Source organism: Schistocerca americana, chromosome 7, assembly GCF_021461395.2.
Source record: "Schistocerca americana isolate TAMUIC-IGC-003095 chromosome 7, iqSchAmer2.1, whole genome shotgun sequence".
NCBI classification, from domain to species: domain Eukaryota; kingdom Metazoa; phylum Arthropoda; class Insecta; order Orthoptera; family Acrididae; genus Schistocerca; species Schistocerca americana.
Genome location: NC_060125.1, coordinates 471,036,289 through 471,060,076, shown reverse-complemented (window position 1 = coordinate 471,060,076; position 23,788 = coordinate 471,036,289). Strand labels below are relative to the sequence as shown.

The window sequence follows — 23,788 nt, the reverse complement described above, 5'->3', positions numbered from 1 at the left end:
CCTACACTCATCTGACTAGAAATGCTGGTCTTCTTTCAATTTCACTTCAGTGACTCCCTACTATAACTAGATTGATCCTTCGCATTTCCATTTTCAGATTTTCTAGCTTCCCTACCACGTTCAAGCTTCTGTCATTCCCCACCCCGACTTGAAATACGTACTCTTTCTTTGGTTATTCAATCTTTTTCTCATAATCATCTCCCTATTGGCAGCTCCTTCTCGGAAATCCTAATGGGGGACTGTTCCAGAATCTTCTGCCAGTGGAGAGATCATCATGACACTTTTTCAGTTACAGGCCACATGACTTGTGGATACACGTTATGTGTCTTTAATGCAGTGGTTTCCATTGCCTTCTGCATCCTCATACCGTTAATCATTGCTGATACTTCTGCCTTTAGGGCCAGTTTCCGACCACAACGACAAGACTGTGTGCCCTGATGCTCTGTCCGCTCCTCCGCCCTCTTTGACAAGGTCGTTGGCAGAATCAGGGTGACTTCTTTCGCCGGAAGTCATCAGCCGCCAATGCTGAGTATTAATCAAAATTTAAGAGGGGTGGGTTTCGAACCCGGGACCGAGGACGTTTTGATTACTAATCAAAGACGCTACCCTGTTTTTAATCTCATTTTGTTCATTACTGTGCGTTGCATTTGTTCGGGGCGGACATCCTATGACGTCCGTTCAAGTTCATCGTACACCCGTTCACTCAGTTTTGTATTACAGAGGACAGCTAATCCTCTGATCGAGCACGCTGAGCTATCGTGCCGGCACCCCTAGATCACGCGTGTTGCTACCCGGGAATGAAATGACACTTTTGGGAGTACTGAGTAGCAACAAGGCAACTGTGGAGTGCCATACAACGCAGTTGACAAATCTGGGGCAGCATGTATTCAAAAACACTAGGATGATATGAATGTTAACTGAGGAGTTAACAGGATACACGAAGACGATGGGATGGGTAATCGGGATTTGGATGTGGTGCAGGCTCAACTGAACTTACTGGATGGGAGAGTGGCCGTAGCAAGGTTGCTGCTATCCACGGCTGACAGCCTTTGTGATGCAAGTGTGGAGGTAACACCATCGCAGCAGGCGGTACATCATGTTGCACACGGGCAATTAGATCCTACGTTGCTACCTCCCTGACATTTGCTGGCTGGCCTGCGGAAGCGCAGCAAGAATTAACGGCAGAACAGCAGCATATAGTAGATAGAACCTGTGGAACAAAGTTTGTCCCTCTTTTATCATATGGTAATATTCGAAATTAATAGCGATAGAGAAAGGCTTCATGCGTTGGTTCGGTTCCCAGTGGAATGTGTGGATGCACAGTACCAGTGTTTCACGATGCACTCCTTCCTGGTGAAATGGGAAACAATGGACAAATTTTTACAAATGAAATCTCATCTCAAAGGAAGGGCCAACTATGCAGTGACGTCAACGGATGAACTCCGGTTGTGCTAAAGAGAGAGGACTGCGATATGCTCAACCAGGATGGATCAGACTGGCAGCGGGCGTGTGAAGTGCGGTAAAGCGGAAGTGGTAGGATGCCAGAGGGATGCTCTGACACCACACCCGTACTTTGAGTGTGGGTACGTATTGGGTTTACTCGGTATTTGCTCCATAGATAGTGATAGTGAACGAACAAGGACGCTCAAGGGAATAACGAGATTGAATTACAGTACAGTGGATTATGGTACGACCTGTGATGTAGTGGGGATGACTTTCCTATTCCCAGCTACCATCTCAAGAACATACATAACAAACCTGGCAAAACCTTCGCTGTATTGACCAGGGAAATCATTAGACGTGTTGACAACCCAAAACCTGACATTTAAACTGAGCTCTAAAACCACTGGATGAGATTATAGCTTGGATAAGCGTATAGCTTCACAGAAAGGCAGAATTACCACCGAGTAAATGTGCTAGCTTGTACGGCATTATTACGGTAACCAGCGCTATAACATCGTGACCATAAGTATCTCGATTTCTGGTACTGTTGTTGTACTGGTTTTGCTTTGTGTAACTTGCATCTTCCTCAGGCAGAAATCTGCATACGCCAGGGAACTCCCAGTGCGCAAGCTAGGAGTCCATTTGGTCACCCGTAGCAAGGGATGTTAGTTGAGTAAGAATTAGAAAAGAAGTTGCCTTATAAACAATAAGAATCGCCAAGAATAAGACAGAACTAAGGGGCATTATTTATTGTTGAAGATTGTTGAGGAATTTGACAAGGAAAGAGAATTTGGTGATGTAATTGTACTAGGTTGTAAGTGATGATGCAATGGAATCAGGCTACTACGAAGAGGCAAAAAAAGTGCAGTAGGCTAATTACTGAAAGTATCTTTTAAAATTAAGAAACAGCCAGTGAACATTCTGGTTTATGATTGTCAACTTGTAGAATATGTTTCGAGGCGTTGCATAATTGACGTGAGTTGGCTCCTGTGTTCTAGGTCTCCTGAAACAGGGAGGTGTGTTCCTCCACAAATACGAGGATTGTCCAGAAAGTAAGTTCCGATCGGTCGCGAAATGGAAACTACTGGGAACATCGGGTAAATCTTTGCACAGATGTGTTGGGCAGTGTCTCTAGTTTGCCCGCCGATCGTGTCGCGTCGCTCTTTTCAGTTCTGAGTGAACAGTCAGCAGGTAAAGATGCGTAGGGAATAGCGTCTCCCGCCAAGTATGAGGGCCTGGTTAGAGATTTCACCTGTGTCATGCTGCCCACATAACAGCTGAGCAGTTCCTTCTTCATGCCAATTCTCGGCCGCACACTGCAGGGGCAATCAAGACGCTCCTGCAGCGTTTCCGATGAGAAGTGTTTGATCACCCGCAATACAGTCCGTAATTGGCTCTCCCTGAGTCTCATCTCTGCCCACAAGAACCGCTGGCTATGAAGACAAAATTTTTCCACAGACAACGAGCTGCAGATAACTGGCCGAAAGCACAGGCGGCTGCTGTCTATGGCGAGGATATCGGAAAGCTACAACACTCGAAGTTGGAGCGGCGACTATGTAGAGAAGTAGGTGGAAGGTGTACCCAACTGCTGCAAATAAAACGCTTCTGCTTTTCACTGTGGTTTCCATCTCGCGACCGATCGGAACTTACTTTTTGGACAATCCACATAATCCACTAGGGACGGCTGAGTAAAATCGAGACATCTCCGACAGCTAACGCAAGAAGCCACGGAAGCGAGTCAGTGCGGGTCAGCCAGGTGAAGTTACATCGGAGCTGACCTGCCGATATGACAAGTACAGTCTCCAAGGTTTCTAGAGAGTTACCACACGCTATAGCCAAACCTAGGGACCAGAGGTGTTACAGCACTGACGCAGCAAAAAGGCGGAATTACTGCAGCGTGGGTGACCTTTCTGCTTCTTGTTTGAGCCATGGTTCTGTTGGAGCGTAATGATAAGAGCAAGTGCTTAAGCATATCAAGCATAGACCAAGGACATGTACGAGAGGCGCCCAATAAATAATGCAATACCTTTTTTGTCGGCCAAACTCAGTTGAAAAAATGCGGAATTTGCTGTGGGACATCGTGGAATACACCCGCTTCAGCTCCCATTGATTCAGAAGTGCCGATACGTAGCCTTCAAAATGATGCCTGTAATGGTGGTGCGTTCCAAGCAGAGAGCTGTCATGGAGTGTCTTTCAGCGGAAAACCAGTGCATCACAGATATTCATGGGCTCTTGCAGAGTGTCTGTGGAGACCTGGTAGTGAACAACAGCACGGTGAGTTGTTGTGCGAGGCGTGTGTCATCACCGAAACAAGGTCGTGCAGCCCTGTCCGACCTCCTGTGTGCTGGCCGGCCGCACACAGCTGTGACTCCTGCAGTGTTGGAACGTGCGGACACTCTCATTCCAGGTGATCGACGGATCACAATCAAACCCCTGCTGCTCAGCTGGGCGTCTTTGCTGGTAGTGCTGACACGCTCATCCACCAGTTGGGATACTCAAAGGTGGATGCTCACTGGGTTCCTAACATAAGAACACAAACAGCAATGAAGGACCATCTATGCGGAATTGTTTGCACGTTACGAGACTGATCGTCGAAATTTTTGTCGAACATCGTCAGAGACGATAAAACATGGGTTCTCCACATCGAACCGGAAAGAAAACAACAACGCATGGAGTATATTCAAAGATGCTACTCCAGGCGGGTGTAGAATAAATATGCGCAGCAGAGAATAATAAACGCTAAAATGAAGATTTGGCCTTGTCTGACTACCCCCTGAAGCAGATCTTAGGATCTCTTTATTCTATAAATTACAATCTAAACATGAATGATGAAGGCAACTAGTACTACTAAATCATAAAGTTATTACTGCTTATATATTTATTGTAGATTACAAAAACCTTTATATTGCATAGTTTACATTTACAAAGTAAAATTACTAATCAATTGCCCAACTCTGCCCCTTATTATGACTTTGCGGTCTAATATCAATAACGCGACTGACATCATGTACGTACCAAACAATACAATACACTACTATCAAAGATGATCTACGGTGGTGTGGAACCACAGTAGAAACTAACGTGATCACAGCTGTTGAGCTTTTACAGGCCTAACAAGCCGAAGCAATTTGCGATATCACCGTATGTACTGCGTCCAGTGCGTCTAAGTGATGGTTCTCGTACTCGTCTGCGACGAGAGAAGAACTCCAGCCACAGATAAACTCTTTCAAACACTAGGACGGCAGAAGGCGTACTCTAATACTGTCTTCTCCTCTCTGTGTTCTACAAACGAGCCACAAGGACGGAGTTCAGATAACGTCTCAACGTAAGTATAGGCAGAGGAAGTGCTCTCAACTACTGAACGCTGCGTACTCAACGACGACTTCCAACCCAGAGGTGAAGTCCAGAATCGTATAGGTTTGCAACAGTACACAGGCTAACTGTTCTAGCTATAAACTCCCCTGAGAGCAAAGACAGCAAGTCCGTCTGTACCAACAAAGCTTATATCGAGCGACCGTCACAAACGGGCGCTCACAACGGAAGACCTCGTCTCTCCACCGCTGGCCTCCCAGCAAGGGTCAGCTCCCCACCATCGTAATTCCGAAACGAATCATAATTCCCGAAACCACGGAACATTCTCCCTCTCTATAGATTCTTACGAGCGCCTACCAACCATATTTCAGTCTTTTGTCGTCCAGCGCGGAATGTTTGCGAGGAAATACCTATGCTCGTACAATGGTACGCATCTGAGCAAAAATCGTTGGAAATAACCCAGCCTGCGTGGTTCCCGAGGTGCCGCTTCTTCGTTCCTCTCACCTCCGCCCAAGATTTGCAAAGTTCGGCACTATTATCCGGTTATCCTTCCGGCCCTACTACAATAGCGGCCGATAGCGGACGGTCGCCCTTGTATTGTGTCTTCGCTTTCAGGCGTCACGACGTCCGTCTAGCTACTTCCTGTGTTTAAGCAGGATCAACATACCTGTGTGGGCCTTCCATCCAGGGTTTGAGTTTCGCCTGCCGTTTCATCTCCACTGGCGTTCCAACCACTGCTAGTATAAGCAATCATACACCGTTCTCATAATAAAGACACTCCGTCACATTTCATGCAATAAGCGTTAACAATAATTTAGAAGGCGTACGTGACAATGTCAGTCTTCTTTATGTATTCATATATACGATGTGCAGCCTATCAAATGATACCTAATTGTGTTTGTAGATCATGGCAAAGTATGTGGATGGGTGCTTGTAGGTGGGAAATTATAGCCACCTTACAATATCACATCATCAGCCGGTAAAGTCCTGGAGACGGTCTTCTGGGACTCTGAACAGGTTATTCCGTTTGATGTCCTCCCTCATCGTGCAATGATCAACTCTGAAATGTACTGTGCTGCTCCTAGGAAGTTGAAGAACCGACTTCAGCGCGTTCGTCGCCACAAAAATGCAAACGAACTTCTCCTTCTCCATGACAATCCAATGCCTCACACAAACCTGTGCACCCGAGAGGTGTTCACAAAACTTCATTAGACTGTTCTTCCTCATCCACCCTACAGCCCGGATCTCGTACCTTCCATTTGTTTGGTGCAATGAAGGATGCACTCCATGGGAAGTAGTACGTGATGATGGAGAGGTTATTGATGCAACATGACGTTGTCTCCGTCGTCGACCATGCAGGCATACAAGTCCTCCCAATAAGGTGACGAAAGGCAGTCGTATTGAATGGAGATTAAGCTGAAAAATAGGGTTTTGTAGTCAAATAAAAATGTCAGGTGGCTAGGGCTTCCCGTCGGGTAGACCGTTCGCCGGGTGCAAGTCTTTCGATGTGACTCTACTTCGGCGACTTGCGCGTCGATGGGGATGAAATGATGATGATGAGGACAACATAACTCCCAGTCCCTGAGCGGAGAATATCTCCGACCCAGCCCGGAATCGAACCTGGGCCCTTAGGATCGACATTCTGTCGCGCTGACCACTCAGCTACCGGGGGCGGACTTTGTAGTCAAAAGCAATGGAAATACTATGATTTATTGGAACCCTGGATAAAACTAGCTTGCTTTCACAAAAAACTGTTACATTACTTACTGAATGTCCATAGTAAGTACTCCTCATTTCTAGCCAAAGGTATTGCAGTCCACCAGCAACCAGCTCCGACGTGGGACCTACTAACATCTATGAGTCTACATGGATCAACGAATCTCCTCCTCTGGATTCTGCCACTGCCAGCTGCGGCCTTGCTGATCACCCTCAGACGAATGCTGCTAAGCGCTCTCCAACAGGTGGGGCACCTGGTGGCCTACAGCTTCAGGCCAGAGCGGTGCAGTCGCTAAGCCACCTTCGCTTGAGCGGGCAAACTTCTCGATGCGTGCCTCAGCTCGTGTGGGCAGACACCGCTGGCGCTGTGAGCCATCTCATCCACGTTTAGGCCACAGCACGATCCTGGCGCCTCAGCGAGTCCCGTCTTGTACAGTTGGACAGTGTCTAGTCTGCATTGTGGGCCACCTCCCACTGTCGTGGTCAGCTGCCGTCATCAACCCACGGCCTTATGACCCTGCTTGCCGTCAGACAGCTTCCTTATGGCTGTATCTCTCCGCAAGCTGCCTATCGTTTATGTACAGGAGACATTGGCCCCTCCGAGTGTCATCACAACTGTTGCAATTGATGAACAATAAATGAATGTGTAAAGAATGATGTTGTCATGCTATCCCCCCCTCCCCCCCCCCCCCCCCCCCCCCCAGGGTGGTGAATTACTGGCTTCTTGAACCCTGCTAACCCAGTTCCATCAACGCCCATAGGAGGTCACCACGACCTCTATCACACCTCTTGGTTCTCTGAAAATGGACGTACACTGCACTTTTAGATAAAACTCTGTATTCAGTTCTGTACAACAAATAGTTGTACCAACAAATGCTGTGGCACATGAGCAGGAGTCACTAAACGGCATAGAATGCTCCAAAGTCTTTGGTATACATACTGACGAAAATTAGAGGTGGAAGAAAAATATGACCGAATTCTCAAACAATGAAATGAATCTACTGTTGCTCTTCATACAATTATTTGTTTTGGAAACAAATGAATCAATATATTTTACATATTTCCACTCAATAATGCCTTATGGACTAATTTTCTACGGTCACTCATCTCTTTGAAAGAAATAACTGATTGCATAGAAGCGAGCAGCAAAACCAATATGTGTTGTTTACACGCAGTTATTTTGGAGGTACCTCTTCAATGAGTTGGGCATTTGAAATGCACCTTCACGAGATATATGTCAATTAAATTCGTCATAAATAATCCGTCACAATTTGAGAACAATGGCTATGTCTGTACTACAACAATGATAGAAGAATGACCTTTACTACCGATTACTAAAGCTGTCATTAGCTCTGAAAGGAGTTCAGTATGCGTCAACGAGAATTTTTGATCATTTACCCAATAACATAAAATGACTAACAGTTATCAAAGCATGTTTAAAATCTAATCTGGAATCTCTCCTTTTAGACAACCACATCTGTTTCATGGACGAATTTTTCTTTATTGAATGATAGCCTGTAATCTTATTCATGCTACAAAACATTAATCTTTCATTTTCTATCCGTATGACACTAGATATACACAAGTGAAGTTTGAAGAATTGGTTATAGATGCAAGCCAGAGGCAAACCGCTCTTGGCTGAAATGTTCGTATGACACTGCAGAAACATGGTTCTGTACTTTTCCATATGAATTTCTAAGTGGCAGATCGGCGGTATCAAACAGCCGGTGAACAATAATGGAATAAAACTGTTAAACGGCGAGCACTGAAACTCATATGTAGCATTCACATCTAGATCAATCTGTCTGGATGCGTTTAGTTGGCGATGTCGTGGCTAGTGTAAAAGGAATTTATCAGATATCACCAAGTGTTAATAACAGTCCTAAGACTTACCTCAACTGATTAAAATGCAGCGTTAGAATGTGTGTGTATAAAATATGATGACATGGAAATAGGAGAAGTTCAGAGAGTAAAAGTCTTGGGATTACAACTTGATAATAAATTCAGTTGGAAGCAACATACTAACGAACTGCTAAAGTGCCTAAACAAGTCTGTGTTTGCAATGCGTTTGATGTCAGACATGTTGTTGTTGTTGTGGTCTTCAGTCCTGAGACTGGTTTGATGCAGCTCTCCATGCTACTCTATCCTGTGCAAGCTTCTTCATCTCCCAGTACCTACTGCAACCTACATCCTTCTGAATCTGCTTAGTGTATTCATCTCTTGGTCTCCCCCTACGATTTTTACCCTCCACACTGCCCTCCAATACTAAATTGGTGATCCCTTGATGCCTCAGAACATGTCCTACCAACCGATCCCTTCTACTGGTCAAGTTGTGCCACAAGCTTCTCTTCTCCCCAATCCTATTCAATACTTCCTCATTAGTTATGTGATCTACCCATCTAATCTTCAGCATTCTTCTGTAGCACCACATTTCGAAAGCTTCTATTCTCTTCTTGTCCAAACTATTTATCGTCCATGTTTCACTTCCATACATGGCTACACTCCATACAAATACTTTCAGAAATGACTTCCTGACAGTTAAATCTATACTCGAAGTTAACAAATTTCTCTTCTTCAGAAACGCTTTCCTTGCCATTGCCAGTCTACATTTTATATCCTCTCTACTTCGACCATCATCAGTTATTTTACTCCCCAAATAGCAAAACTCCTTTACTATTTTAAGTGTCTCATTTCCTAATCTAATACCCTCAACATCACCAGACTTAATTCGACTACATTCCATTAGCCTCGTTTTGCTTTTGTTGATGTTCATCTTATATCCTCCCTTCAAGACACTGTCCATTCCGTTCAACTGCTCTTCTAAGTCCTTTGCTGTCTCTGACAGAATTACAATGTCATCGGTGAACCTCAAAGTTTTTATTTCTTCTCCATGGATTTTAATACCTACTCCGAAATTTTCTTTTGTTTCCTTTACTGCTTGCTCAATATACAGATTGAATAACACCGGGGACAGGCTACAACCCTGTCTTACTCCCTTCCCGACCACTGCTTCCCTTTCATGTCCCTCGACTCTTATAACGGCCATCTGGTTTCTGTACAAATTGTAAATAGCCTTTCGCTCTCTGTATTTTACCCCTGCCACCTTTAGAATTTGAAAGAGAGTATTCCAATCAACATTGTCAAAAGCTTTCTCTAAGTCTACAAATGCTAGAAACGTAGGTTTGCCTTTCCTTAATCTTTCTTCTAAGATAAGTCGTAAGGTCAGTATTGCCTCACGTGTTCCAGTATTTCTACGGAATCGAAACTGATCTTCCCCGAGGTCGGCTTCTATTAGTTTTTCCATTCGTCTGTAAAGAATTCGTGTTAGTATTTTGCAGCTGTGGCTTATTAAACTGATTGTTCGGCAATTTTCACATCTGTCAACACCTGCTTTCTTTGGGATTGGTATTATTATATTCTTCTTGAAGTCTGAGGGTATTTCGCCTGTTTCATACATCTTGCTCACCAGATGGTAGCGTTTTGTCAGGACTGGCTCTCCCAAGGTTGTCAGTAGTTCTAATGGAATGTTGTCTACTCCCGGGGCCTTGTTTCGACTCAGGTCTTTCAGTGCTCTGTCAAACTCTTCACGCAGTATCGTATCTCCCGTTTCATCTTCATCTACATCCTCTTTCATTTCCATAATATTGTCCTCAAGTACATCGCCCTTGTATAGACGCTCTATATACTCCTTCCACCTTTCTGCGTTCCCTTCTTTGCTTAGAACTGGGTTTCCATCTGAACTCTTGATGTTCATACAAGTGGTTCTCTTATCTCCAAAGGTCTCTTTAATTTTCCTGTAGGCAGTATCTATCTTACCGCTAGTGAGATAAGCCTCTACATCCTTACATTTGTCCTCTAGCCATCCCTGCTTAGCCATTTTGCACTTCCTGTCGACATAGGAGATAAAAATACAAAAAAATTGCACATTTTGTTTATTTTCACTCCATTATGTCACATGGTATCATATTTTGTGGTAACCACAAACCGAGAAAATTTTTTTAGAGTACAGAAGCGTATAATAAGAGTAATGTGTAGTGTAAATCCATAACATCATGTCTAAGCCAATACAAAGAATTGGGCATACTAACCACAGCTTCTCAGTATATTTATTCCTTAATGAAGTTTGTTGTAAATAGTACATCTCTTTTTCCAACTAACTACTTAGTACACAGTATCAATACTACGAATAAGAACAATATGCATAAAGATTTAAAATCACTTACTCTTGCCCAGAAGGGAGTCCAGTATTCAGCAACACATATTTTCAATAAGTTACCAGCGACCATTAATAGTTTAGTTTCAGACAAGGCACAATTTAAACATAATTTAAAAGAATTTTTGGTGGTTAACTCCTTCTATTCCATCCAGGAATTTTTCAACAAGTGCGGTAGACCATTTTAATGAAACTTTATTATACTTTAATTTTTTACAATACTTGGTTGTAACAGCCAAGTAACTACCTACTGTGTGAATGGTTGTATGGAAAGCAGATGTAAGTCTTAAGTCTGTAAATAATGGAAGTTTAATTTTAAATCTTGTACATAATTTGACTCTTCTTAACTGAGGATCATTGAGATGAATAACTTACTTTGATTTTTGACGATATTTGGTTGTAATAGTCTAGTAACTAGCTACTGTGTGAATGATGGATTTAATGAAAGCAGATGTAAGTATTAAACCTGTAAATATTAGAAGTTTAATTTTAATTCATGTACATAATTTTACTGTTTATTGACTGAGGATCATTAAAATTAATGAAACTCAAATTTTTCGAATTACATTTTTGTAATGTGTTTAGCTGACATGTTTCACACTCAGAAGGATCCCCTCTTTTGTGGCTCTATGGAATGAATAATTAATATAATCTAACAAAATTTAAAGAGCTGACACTACAGCGGTGAATCAATTCATTTCAGATGTCTTGATATAAATGATACAGTATCGATACGGAGCAACTGGACTGGACTAGGAATTTACTAACTTTCCTTTCAAGAGCAAAAAACTGCGAAATAACGGAGGGACCCCACTAATTGTACAATCAGATAGCAATGAATTTTGGAACAATTTCTAAAGCACACGTAAAGCAGTCACCAGCTAGATGATTTGTTTTATGTTTGATGTTTGTGTCTGTGCCACAGATCTAATTTACCGTTATCCATTCAGCTGGCCATGAGTGGATCTACAATTTAACGAAGATTGCTAATTAGGATGGCGTTTGTTGATTCTTCACATTCAAAAAATTTAGGAGGAGTGAATCACATATCACCTTCGAGGAAATAGGAAGTATGTGCTCCTTGCAGGGTGCTTAAAAAATGACAGTATTAAAAGTGAAATTTAGACTGAATTTTACACAATAGTGACTTATAAGGTTGGGGAGATGGTCATGGGTAGATTCCGGTTACACGACGCGCAGACGGACCGAGTGATGAATTGGTAATTGCAGCACTTCTTCGCAGTGTCAGTGGATGCAAAGTGATCTGAAGGAGACTGTAAGACCATATATACTTTCTGACACGCACACATCAGACGTTGGAACAGATTTTTCGACGGCGTTGAACCGGTATTTTGGCTTTAGCTCATTAATTTACTACACAGTCCATTAATTTACTACATACTATTTGCCAGAATTTTTTTAAATAACGCTTTCAGCCTTATGAGTTCGTGAGAACTTTTCATGGACACTGTGCTAACGACATACCAACATTACTGTAACCAGAAACTGAACTACTGTATTTATAAACATGCGCCTTTTCGTGTGTGTGGAAGTGGCGATGGTTACCTGTTCGGGTCTCGATGGCGACTTCTGCCCTGTTTTGGTGAAAATGTCGACGGAGCCGTCGTCTGGAACGTAACCGAAGAAAGACATGTCGAGCTTCCTGGGTTGTGGTCTGTTCTCTCCTAGTCCGGGAATCCAGCCAGCCATATTTACTCACTCTGAAACACGCAAACACGAACAAAGAACTGTTAATGGTTGTTTATCAGTTCAGTGTTCACTTACATAGAGGGTGTTATGCGTCCAAGTGCAGATATTTTTATTGGTGACGGACGACACTGTACTCAATAACATTACATCATTATTTACTTTATTTGCAGTCTGATAACTATAGCTATTAAGAATAGCATGTTTTTAGGTTAGTTAGTACATCCGAGTACATGTCGCAATAGCAAGCCATTAATGGTTATTGCCCTTGGGCAGCAGGTCAAGTCATAAAGTGTGGACGACAAAGGGTTAGTCTATTCTGAGAGGCATAATCCACTCAGTTATGCAATTAGGACTGTGCAGGGAACATCAGTTATTAAATTATATGGGGTGTTTGCGGGAAGACGGTTAGAATCAGAAGAAGCACCAACACAGTGAAGTGGGTACATATTAAGTGACCAACGATCACAATATCTGCACTTATTTCCCTAAACTCTGTATAAACCACTCACAAAGAATGCTAAGTGTGGGCTTAGATTTATGCGGAGAACAGAAATTAAAAAAACAAGACTTATCAAACTAAACAAAAAAATTCTTTCCTGTGAAATAAAAACAAAGCAATAGCCAAAAAAATAAAAAAGGCAGTCTGTTCGAAATTCAACATCTTTGCACATTTATGGAAACAGAATCTACAGCTATGCAGCAATAAATACCGATTTGGTTCACCCTTTGCATAGTAACATCCTTGGATGTTCCTTGGCAAGCTGTCCGCAAGGCGGGTAACATATTGCTGCTAAAGCCTGTTCCATTTCCAACTGGTCCCATGCAGATCCAATCTCGTTCAGTGAGCAGATACAGCAGGCCATTTCAATTGCCTGATTGCTTGGTTAGTTGGCTGGTTTGGGGTTAAGGCACTAAACTGCGAGGTCATCAGTCCCTTAGTCAAGAGGTAGTATAACTGGAGCCACTGACGTCCGCAAAAGTGTAAATGGACGATGAAAGAGTAGATGGTGTAAAATCGCGGCACTGAAGGCAATACAAAGGCCATAACTAATAAATAATTTATGGGGAAGTAAAAATACATTGATCGGGTCTGTATGTAGCCATAAGCAGATGACAGGTCTCCCGGGCCGTATCTAAAGTAGAAGTAAAAATATATTGATCGGGCCTGTATGTAGCCATAAGCAGATGACGGGTCTCCCAGGGCGTATATAATGTTGATTCCTGTCTCCTGAAGAAATATGTTTGAGGCGCTGCAGTCATGGACTGTGAGGCTAGTCCCGGCGGAGGTTCGAGCCCTCCCTCGGGCATGGGTGTGTATGTTTGTCCTTAGGATAATTTAGGTTAAGTAGTGTGTAAGATTAGGGACTGATGACCTTAGCAGTTAAGTCCCATAAGATTTCACACACATTTGAACATTTTTTGAAGAAACATGTTCACGAGGTGGACAAGGTGTGTCCATGCATTATTTTCTCAAAAAGACGAGTCCATCAACGAAATATTGATTGTAGGGATGGAGAATGGGTTGGAGGATCTCGTCTCAGTTTTAAACTGGCCTCAAATTACCCTCTATAGCGAGAGAAAAGCTTTCAACATCGCTACATCATGATACCGGCCCAAAATGTGACCGACACATCTCCGTGCTGAACCTGTGTCACTGCATGCCTGAAACATGCATTGAAGTGCCGTTGATGGTGCCACCTCCACACTCTTTTACAATCTGCAGGCTTCAGACAAATGTTACACTCTTCGGCCTAGAGAACCGACGCCATTGATATGGATTGCACTCCAGGTATTCCCTTGCCCAACTTCTTCACGCACCAAACAAAACTCACGTATTAATTGTAGGGTCAGATTTCATAATCTACACTCCTGGAAATGGAAAAAAGAACACATTGACACCGGTGTGTCAGACCCACCATACTTGCTCCGGACACTGCGAGAGGGCTGTACAAGCAATGATCACACGCACGGCACAGCGGACACACCAGGAACCGCGGTGTTGGCCGTCGAATGGCGCTAGCTGCGCAGCATTTGTGCACCGCCGCCGTCAGTGTCAGCCAGTTTGCCGTGGCATACGGAGCTCCATCGCAGTCTTTAACACTGGTAGCATGCCGCGACAGCGTGGACGTGAACCGTATGTGCAGTTGACGGACTTTGAGCGAGGGCGTATAGTGGGCATGCGGGAGGCCGGGTGGACGTACCGCCGAATTGCTCAACACGTGGGGCGTGAGGTCTCCACAGTACATCGATGTTGTCGCCAGTGGTCGGCGGAAGGTGCACGTGCCCGTCGACCTGGGACCGGACCGCAGCGACGCACGGATGCACGCCAAGACCGTAGGATCCTACGCAGTGCCGTAGGGGACCGCACCGCCACTTCCCAGCAAATTAGGGACACTGTTGCTCCTGGGGTATCGGCGAGGACCATTCGCAACCGTCTCCATGAAGCTGGGCTATGGTCCCGCACACCGTTAGGCCGTCTTCCGCTCACGTCCCAACATCGTGCAGCCCGCCTCCAGTGGTGTCGCGACAGGCGTGCATGGAGGGACGAATGGAGACGTGTCGTCTTCAGCGATGAGAGTCGCTTCTGCCTTGGTGCCAATGATGGCCGTATGCGTGTTTGGCGCCGTGCAGGTGAGCGCCACAATCAGGACTGCATACGACCGAGGCACACAGGGCCAACACCCGGCATCATGGTGTGGGGAGCGATCTCCTACACTGGCCGTACACCACTGGTGATCGTCGAGGGGACACTGAATAGTGCACGGTACATCCAAACCGTCATCGAACCCATCGTTCTACCATTCCTAGACCGGCAAGGGAACTTGCTGTTCCAACAGGACAATGCACGTCCGCATGTATCCCGTGCCACCCAACGTGCTCTAGAAGGTGTATGTCAACTACCCTGGCCAGCAAGATCTCCGGATCTGTCGCCCATTGAGCATGTTTGGGACTCGATGAAGCGTCGTCTCACGCGGTCTGCACGTCCAGCACGAACGCTGGTCCAACTGAGGCGCCAGGTGGAAATGGCATGGCAAGTCGTTCCACAGGACTACATCCAGCATCTCTACGATCGTCTCCATGGGAGAATAGCAGCCTGCATTGCTGCGAAAGGTGGATATACACTGTACTAGTGCCGACATTGTGCATGCTCTGTTGCCTGTGTCTATGTGCCTGTGGTTCTGTCAGTGTGATCATGTGATGTATCTGACCCCAGGAATGTGTCAATAAAGTTTCCCCTTCCTGGGACAATGAATTCACGGTGTTTTTATTTCAATTTCCAGGAGTGTAGTACCCTCAGCATGACCTGATTTAATTCGACTAAATTCCATTACTATTGTTTCAATTTTGTTGGCGTGTACCTAATAACCACTTTCAAAGACATTATCGACTGCGTTCAACTGATCTTCCGAGTCATTTGCCGTCTCTGATAGAATTCCAATGTCATCGGCAAGCTTCGAAATTTTTGTTTCCCTTCCGGAACTTTAATTCTCTTGTCATGTTTCTCCTTGGTTTCCCTTACACCTTGTTCTATGTACACATTAGATGGCCTCAGGGTTGCCTGACTCAGCACTGAACTACTGCTTCACTTTCATGTCCTATGGTTCTTATAATTGCAGTCTACTTTTTGTACAAGTACTAAACAGAATTTCAAAGTGTGTATTCCGGTTAACCCGGTTAACACTGTCAAAAGCTTTTCCTAAATATGCAAATACTGTGAACGTAGATCTGCCTTTCTTTACCTATTTTGTGCGATCAGTCTTAGGGTCGGTGTTGCCTAGACTGTTCCTACATTTCTCCAGAACCCAAATTGATGTTAATGGCGGTTTCTTCTAGTTTTTCCATTCTTCTGTACATAAGTGTTGAAACCAGTTCATTGAACTGATGGTTCCGTAGTATCCACACCTGTCATCAACTGTCTAGTATGGAAAATAAATTATTACACTAATCTTGAAAAAAAAAAATCGTTCAAATGGCTCTGAACACTATGGGACTTAACAGCTGTGGTTATCAGTCCCCTAGAACTTAGAACTACTTAAACCTAACTAACCTAAGGACATCACACACATCCATGCCCGAGGCAGGATTCGAACCTGCGACCGTAGCAGTCGCGCGGTTCCGGACTGCGCGCCTAGAACCGCGAGACCACCGCGGCCGGCTACTAATCTTGAAGTCTGAGGGTATTTAGCGTGTCTCAAACATCTTGAAACCAGGGGGTGTCTGATTGCCCCGAAAATCTCATACTATGTGTATATTGAAAATATCCAATCAAGGTATATCACTGATACTTAAAGAAACTCAGTGCATACATGTGTGGGTGGGTTGGGGAAGCAGCTGTCATCCCATGCTTTTCGCAGGGTACGCTCTTGTTCGGTCCATTCGAGCATGTTGTGGCCCATTAGAGGTAAAAATACTGCTCTGCAGCGCTGTTCTGTCGCCGGGCTCCTGCAGACTTGGCCCGCCGTGTTTATTTGCTGCGGAGGAGAGCGGCAGCTCCACAAAGGCAGAGGCGCGCTGTTTGTGTGTTGGTGTTCGCTGTGCCAGATTCTCATCAGTCGCGGCCAACGCAGCCGCCGCCACTGTTTTCCATCAGTCTGAACTGAAATCCAATCAAATCGAACGCTTTGGTCGGCATTTCTACGAGGTACGCTATGATTTTGGTTTGTTTGACGACACGTCGGCGTTGAAGTCTTTAGAAGAGCTCCTATTCTGCTGGACTGAGGTTGGGATAGTCGTCTAATCTTGGAAGCGTCCAGTTGGTACTCGACTGAAGATGTTCAAGTAGCAGAGAAATTCAGCTAAATTACTGTCGTGTGGCTCCTTGTATCCTGCAAGACTTTTGACTTGGTGCTACTTCAGCAGCTTGCGTGTCTATTTCTTGTTTATTTATTCAAACACGTTTTCAATGGACGTCACGACGGTGGGTGGACTCCGTCCCATATATTTCCATCACAGAAAAATCTGAGGTAGGCGTAATGAGTCGCATCCAAGACATCCATCTTAGCATTCGGCAACGCTGACAACTGTATATCACATTAATCTGACCGCCTGTCAAAGGCTGAGTAAGCATCTTTCGCAACGTGGACCGCTGCGAGACCTACCGGAAGAGATTCATTGAGGTACTGGAAGGTACCGACAGGGATGTGGAGCCATTTCGATTCCAGGGCCGCAGGGCAACTGCTCTAGGTTTCTCGGCTGAGAATCCATGGTGCGAACAGGCCGATCGAGGTGGTCCCACAGATTCTGTATTGGGTTTAAATGGCTAATGGTTCCAATGGCTCTGAGCACTATGGGACTTAACTTCTAAGGTCACCAGTCCCCTAGACCTTAGAACTACTTAAACCTAACTGACCTAAGGACATCACACACGTCCATGCCCGAGGCAGGATTCGAACCTGTGACCGGAGCGGTCGCACGGTTCCAGACTGTAGCGCCTAGAACCACTCGGCCACCCTGGCCGGCTATTGGGTTTAAATCTGGGGGGGTCTGGTGGAGAGGGGAGTACGCTAAACTCATACTGCCGCTCTTCGAACAACGCACGTATACTGCTATCTGTGTGATACGTTGTATTATCCTGCTGGCAGATGCCATCGTGCCGAGGAAATATCAGCTGGACGTAGGGGTGGACATGGTCCCCTAAGGATAGATGCATATTTGTGTTGATCCACTGTGCTTCCAGAATGATGAGATCACCCAGAGAATGCCGCGAAAACATTCGCATGACCATAACGCTTCCTCCTGGTTGCATGGTTTTTATTTTCTGACGTTCCATGCCGTAAACGCCAACCGCTGTCCGCCATCTGGAAAGGTCACCTGTCGCCACTCAGGGGACATCGAGATGCCGTACTGTCGGGCAAATTCCAGATTTCGTCGCCAATGGATAGCAGTCAGCATGGGCGCGTCAACCAGGAGCTTGCTGCAGAATCCCATACGCAGCAACGTTCGATGAACGGCCATTGATGAGACATTGTTGGTAGCCCCTTGGATAAACTGGGCAGTCAGTTGCTCAACAATTGCACGTCTATTCGCCCGAACGCATCTCCGCGGCAACCATGGCGTCACACGAACAGTTTACAAACTTAGCTGTTTCGGAAAATCTTCCATCCTTGACCCGAAAGCCATTGATCATGCCCATTTGAACGTCAGATAAATCGATCCGTGTCTGCGTTACGACAACGACTGCACTGTTTTCCGCGTCCTCCTTCCGTGTTTTATACACTACTGGCCATTAAAATCGCTACACCAAGAAGAAATGTAGATGATAAATGCGTATTCATTGGACAAATATATTATACTAGAACTGACATGTGATTACTTTTTCACGCAATTTGGGTGTACAGATCCTGAGAAATCAGTACCCAGAACAACCATCTCTGGCCGTAATAACGGCCTTGATACGCCTGGGCATTGAGTCAAACAGCTTGGATGGCGTAAATAGATACAGCTGCCCATGCAGCTTCAACACGATACCACCGTCCATCAAGAGTAGTGACTGGCGTATTGTGACGAGCCAGTTGCTCGGCCACCATTGACCAGACGTTTTCAGTTGGTGAGAGATCTGGAGAATGTGCTGGCCAGGGTAGCAGTCGAACATTTTCTGTATCCAGAAAGGCCCGTACAGGACCTGCAACACGCGGTCGTCTATTAGCCTGCTGAAATGTAGGGTTTCGCAGGGATCGAATGAAGGGTAGAGCCACAGGTCGTAACACATCTGAAATGTAACGTTCACTGTTCAAAGTGCCGTCAATTCGAACAAGAGGTGACCGAGACGTCTAACCAATGGCACCCCATACCACCACGCCGAGTGATACGCCAATATGGCGATGACGAATACACGCTTCCAATGTACGTTCACCGCGATGTCGCCAAACACGGATGCGACCATCACGGAACCTGGATTCATCAGAAAAAGTGGCGTTTCGCCATTTGTGCACCCAGGTTGGTCGTTGAGTACACCATCTGAGACGCTCCTTATGTGATGCAGCGTCAAGGGTAACCGCAGCTATGGTCTCTGAGCTGATAGTCCATGCTGTTGCAAACGTCGTCGAACTGTTCGTGCAGATGGTTGTTGTCCTGCAAACGTCCCCGTTTGTTGACTCAGTGGTCGAGACGTGGCTGCACGATCCGTTACAGCCATGCGGATAAGATGCCTGTCATCTCGACTGCTAGTGATACGAGGCCGTTGGGATCCAGCACGGCGTTCCGTATTACTCTCCTGAACCCACCGATTCCACATTCTGTTAACAGTCATTGGATCTCGACCAACGCGAGCAGCAATGTCGCGATACGATAAACGGCAATCGCGATAGGTTACAATCAGACCTTTATCAAAGTCGGAAACATGATGGTACGCATTTCTCTTCCTTACACGAGGCATCACAACAACGTTTCACCAGGCAACGCCGGTCAATTGCTGTTTGTGTACGAGAAATCGGTTGGAAACTTTCCTCATGTCAGCACGTAGTAGGTGTCGCCACCGGCGCCAACCTTGTGTGAATGCTCTGAAAAGCTAATCATTTGCATATCACACCATCTTATTCCTGTCGGTTAAATTTCGCGTCTGTAGCACGTCATCTTCGTGGTGTAGCAATATTAATGGCCAGTAGTGTATATACCCTCCACTGCGAGATCAGACACCTACTGCCTGAGAGTGGTTGTTGCACGTTGACGTCTAACAAAGGTGGTGGTCACATTGATGCGACTGGATCGTATTTTCTGGCAATATATGTCTGAAAACTCAAAGACCTTTATCAAAGTCGGAAACATGATGGTACGCATTTCTCTTCCTTCCACGAGGCATCACAACAACGTTTCACCAGGCAACGCCGGTCAATTGCTGTTTGTGTACGAGAAATCGGTTGGAAACTTCCCTCATGTCAGCACGTAGTAGGTGTCGCCACCGGCGCCAACCTTGTGTGAATGCTCTGAAAAGTTGTCATTTCAACAGATCTCTCTACTACTCTGAAGTTACCTAATGGTGTGAGGTGGAAGAGGTTACTTTGTGTACCACTATCATTTCCCCCCTTACCAGATCGAGTTGCGAATTGTGTGCGAAAAGAACACTCGTTGGTACGCCTTCTTGTGAGCTCGACTATACCTCATTTTACTCTAAGGGTCATTTCATGAGATATACGTCGTAGGAAGCAATATGCTGGAGAATTTTAAATGTAAACCACATGGTGACGCACAACTCTCTTTGGCGTCACCCATTGAATTTTGATGACATTTCTCTGACGCTATCACGGTTATTGAACGGACCTGGGACAAAAAGTGAAGTTCTTGTTTGGATCTTCTCTATTTCCTGTCATAAAAATCTGGTAAGGACTTCATACCGATGTGCAGTATTCAAACTGTAGTACACATGTAAGAACACTTGGTTTATTGTGATTTCTGTTAAGGATGTTAATATAGATAACAACAGTTCATGCACTTTACATCATTTGATTATGTACGGAGCTTCGCGCACGTTTAGTCTTGCTGTATTCTTACAATGAAAAGACACAGTTTGGACGTTGACATGGGTACATGCAGGTAGATTTTAAAGTTTGACGTGTTCTGAAACGAAATTATTAGTTGATAATGGCCTTAAGGCCAAAATTATGGTAGTGAAATAAATATTTATACAGTCAATGGAAAGTATGATGTTCTTCAAAAAATTCCATGAGGCGTTAATTTTTTTTCTTTTAATTATTTTGTGTATGTCGGGAGGGGAAGGGGTGACAGGAGAAAGACTTTTTATTTGAAATTATAATTACATTTTGATAGAAGACACCAAATGCTATGACTCTTAAATTAATGGATGAATTGTAGGCGGTGTAATTTGCGCGTAGTCAGTTACGCTGTCCCACGATATATACATTGTTTCTATCTGTAATATTTGTCTTCCTGTGCTGAACTTTCAAAGAAAGCTTACACCCTTTAACGCGTAGATTATGACGGCATTTTAAAATTTTTAATTATTTCAATAATCACGCGAAATACTGAAAATCAAATTTTTGTTTCCCTTGGAAGCCGTTAGATAGAAAACTTTGCTGGTACTGTGAACCGGGTTAGTCACTTGGTAATATAGATTTGTACGGTGATTCTGACATTTACTTTCATTTTGTTCTACAACGTCAGGAGAAGATCTCATATTTTGAACGTTTTAGTAACTGAGGCACAACTATTGAAATAAAATTTCAATTAAACATTTTAAGGTACTTTATATTAAAAATACTACAAACAGTTCTCTTAGCAACATTTAATTTTCAGTCTTCTTCTTTTCTGATTTCTTCGTTGAATTTTCATCTTTACTCTTCAACATCCAACAACAATAGACCATCATACTTTCATTTCTGCCTGCCTTGCTACCTTTTCTCCTTATCTTTAATGTTCTGGTGGAAGCATTCTCCTTGCTCTTCACATGATGTCCTAGATTTCCAGGGAAGTGATCAGTAGCGCGGTGGTCAGAAACAATCTAAAGAGCTTGTAAGGGTGCTGCATGGCAGGTTGGGCTGAGAAACAATTGTTAAGCAAAAAATTCGATACGTTGCACCATTTCGGAGTTAATTGGGATTGAAGTTAGCCGATCAGACCATTGCGCGCACAAATTCAAGAAGCCCGCCAGAGATGGTGTCGCCAAATATGTTCTTCGTTTGGTTTGCTAAAACCTAACAAGTCAGCGATAGAAAACTGGACATGGGACGATAGTAAGGATCGAACCTGAGCCAAAGTTTTGGCTGTCTCGTGCGCTATCATCTGCGCTGTGAGAACAACTGATGCTAATTGTATATGGCAGATCGCCTGAATATGCGCTCGTGGGCTTTTGCACTCAACCCAGTTTCTCGTGATTTTCCAACATAATTTTGGTCTAATTCTTGCAATCTGGATGTTATTCCCTAGAAAGTATTCAGTGACAGAACTATAATCAATCATCACACCTTTTTCTCTAACATTCTTTGTATTCTCAAATTTGCGATCTTTCATCAGTTTGTGAACTTGAGGACCAACAAAAATTCCAGCTCTTCAGTGGGTCTTAACTGATGAAGGGAAATTTCAAAGAATGGTACTTACAGCACGAACAGCCGTTACAAACTCCTTCGTCACAACCAGTTTGATATGTAGTGTTGGAAACAATATTTTTTATGGCTTAGATGCAAGATATTTTTAGTCTTAGGCACAAAATGTCTCCGATATGACCAAACTTGGCGCTCCAATGTCTGCTTTGGCAAGATGTTGACTCACATAAAAAATAGACATGTTCGTATACCTGTTTTTCTGACCTAATGAAATTCCTACAACGAAAAATAAAATAATTCCTACAACGAAAAATAAAATAAATTTCATTCCTATATGAAAAATCTGCACATGATTGGAGAAAAGTAAGAACAGTTTTGAAATCACCCTAAGAAAGATAGTTACGAACACATATTTATGTTCAACCATCTGATACAACGCAGACTGCTCCAACAGATTGTTGAAGAGAGGTGCTAGCCAGTCAAGCTTAGCTCGGGAACGTAGTTGGAAATACCATAATATCGGACATTAAAATGAACAGCGATGTCATCAGAAAATTTTCCTTTACTTGACAGGTAATAAGGCAGTGAGCACAGAAGAACGGCGGTAATGGCAGAAAACTAGGTTTGAGATATAGCACAAAGCGTGGAATATATTCCTTCATTCAAATGACTATGAATGCTCCTGAAGATCTACCAAACAGCCAATTTATATCCGAAATAGCTGGGTTGGTTAAAGAATCTTAGGGATTTGAAAATGCGATCGGGAAAGCATTTAAGATAGGCTCGAATGTGGTTTTGAAGACCCTGTCTATCAACTATTGACGGACGATGGAATGATTGCCCGTGCCATCAACGACAAAGACCCGTGTGACGACGCTGCTGTCTGGTAACAAAGCTCTGCTGACAAAAGGCCATCCAGTGAGTAAGCTTTTCGCTGGATTGAAACGGCGACGAAGTAGTTATAACGAAAAGAAGAATGTGATGTAGTCCAGTGCTATCTTCAAACGTTTGTGAGATATAGCGAGAAAAGCGTCTCAACTGAAGCAGAAACAAATTTTAGACTTGTTTTCCTAAACTGAAGGTCTACTTTAAGGACCATTTTGCACTTTTCCAAATTGTCTACGTCGTCAGTTTACTGTAAATTATGTTTTCACAATTTTGCGTTTAATTTAGTGTTTGTTTTATATTTGTACTGTCCTTCTCCCTGAGGCTTCGTCCGTGTACACGTTAGACACATACAGGATGGTCCCAAAGACCGTTAACATTTGAAAAACTCAATACCTCATGGAATAATGTAGATTGGTAAAAATTGACTCACATGCTTGAAATGACATAGGGTTTTATCGAACCAAACAGGTGCACAAAATGACCAACAAAATCTTCAAATGATACAAAATCA

At 44.1% G+C, this 23,788-nt stretch overlaps 1 protein-coding gene across 1 annotated transcript in view; it reads right to left on the bottom strand.

The window, feature by feature from the left end:
• Nucleotides 1-23,788, bottom strand: part of LOC124621908 (dihydropyrimidinase-like) — a 262,444-nt gene that overhangs the window by 113,578 nt on the left and 125,078 nt on the right. The window contains exon 2 of the mRNA XM_047147407.1: nt 12,251-12,405. Within this exon, the coding sequence (XP_047003363.1) occupies nt 12,251-12,394 (144 nt within the window). The 5' untranslated portion in view covers nt 12,395-12,405. The remainder of the gene's footprint in view (nt 1-12,250; nt 12,406-23,788) is intronic.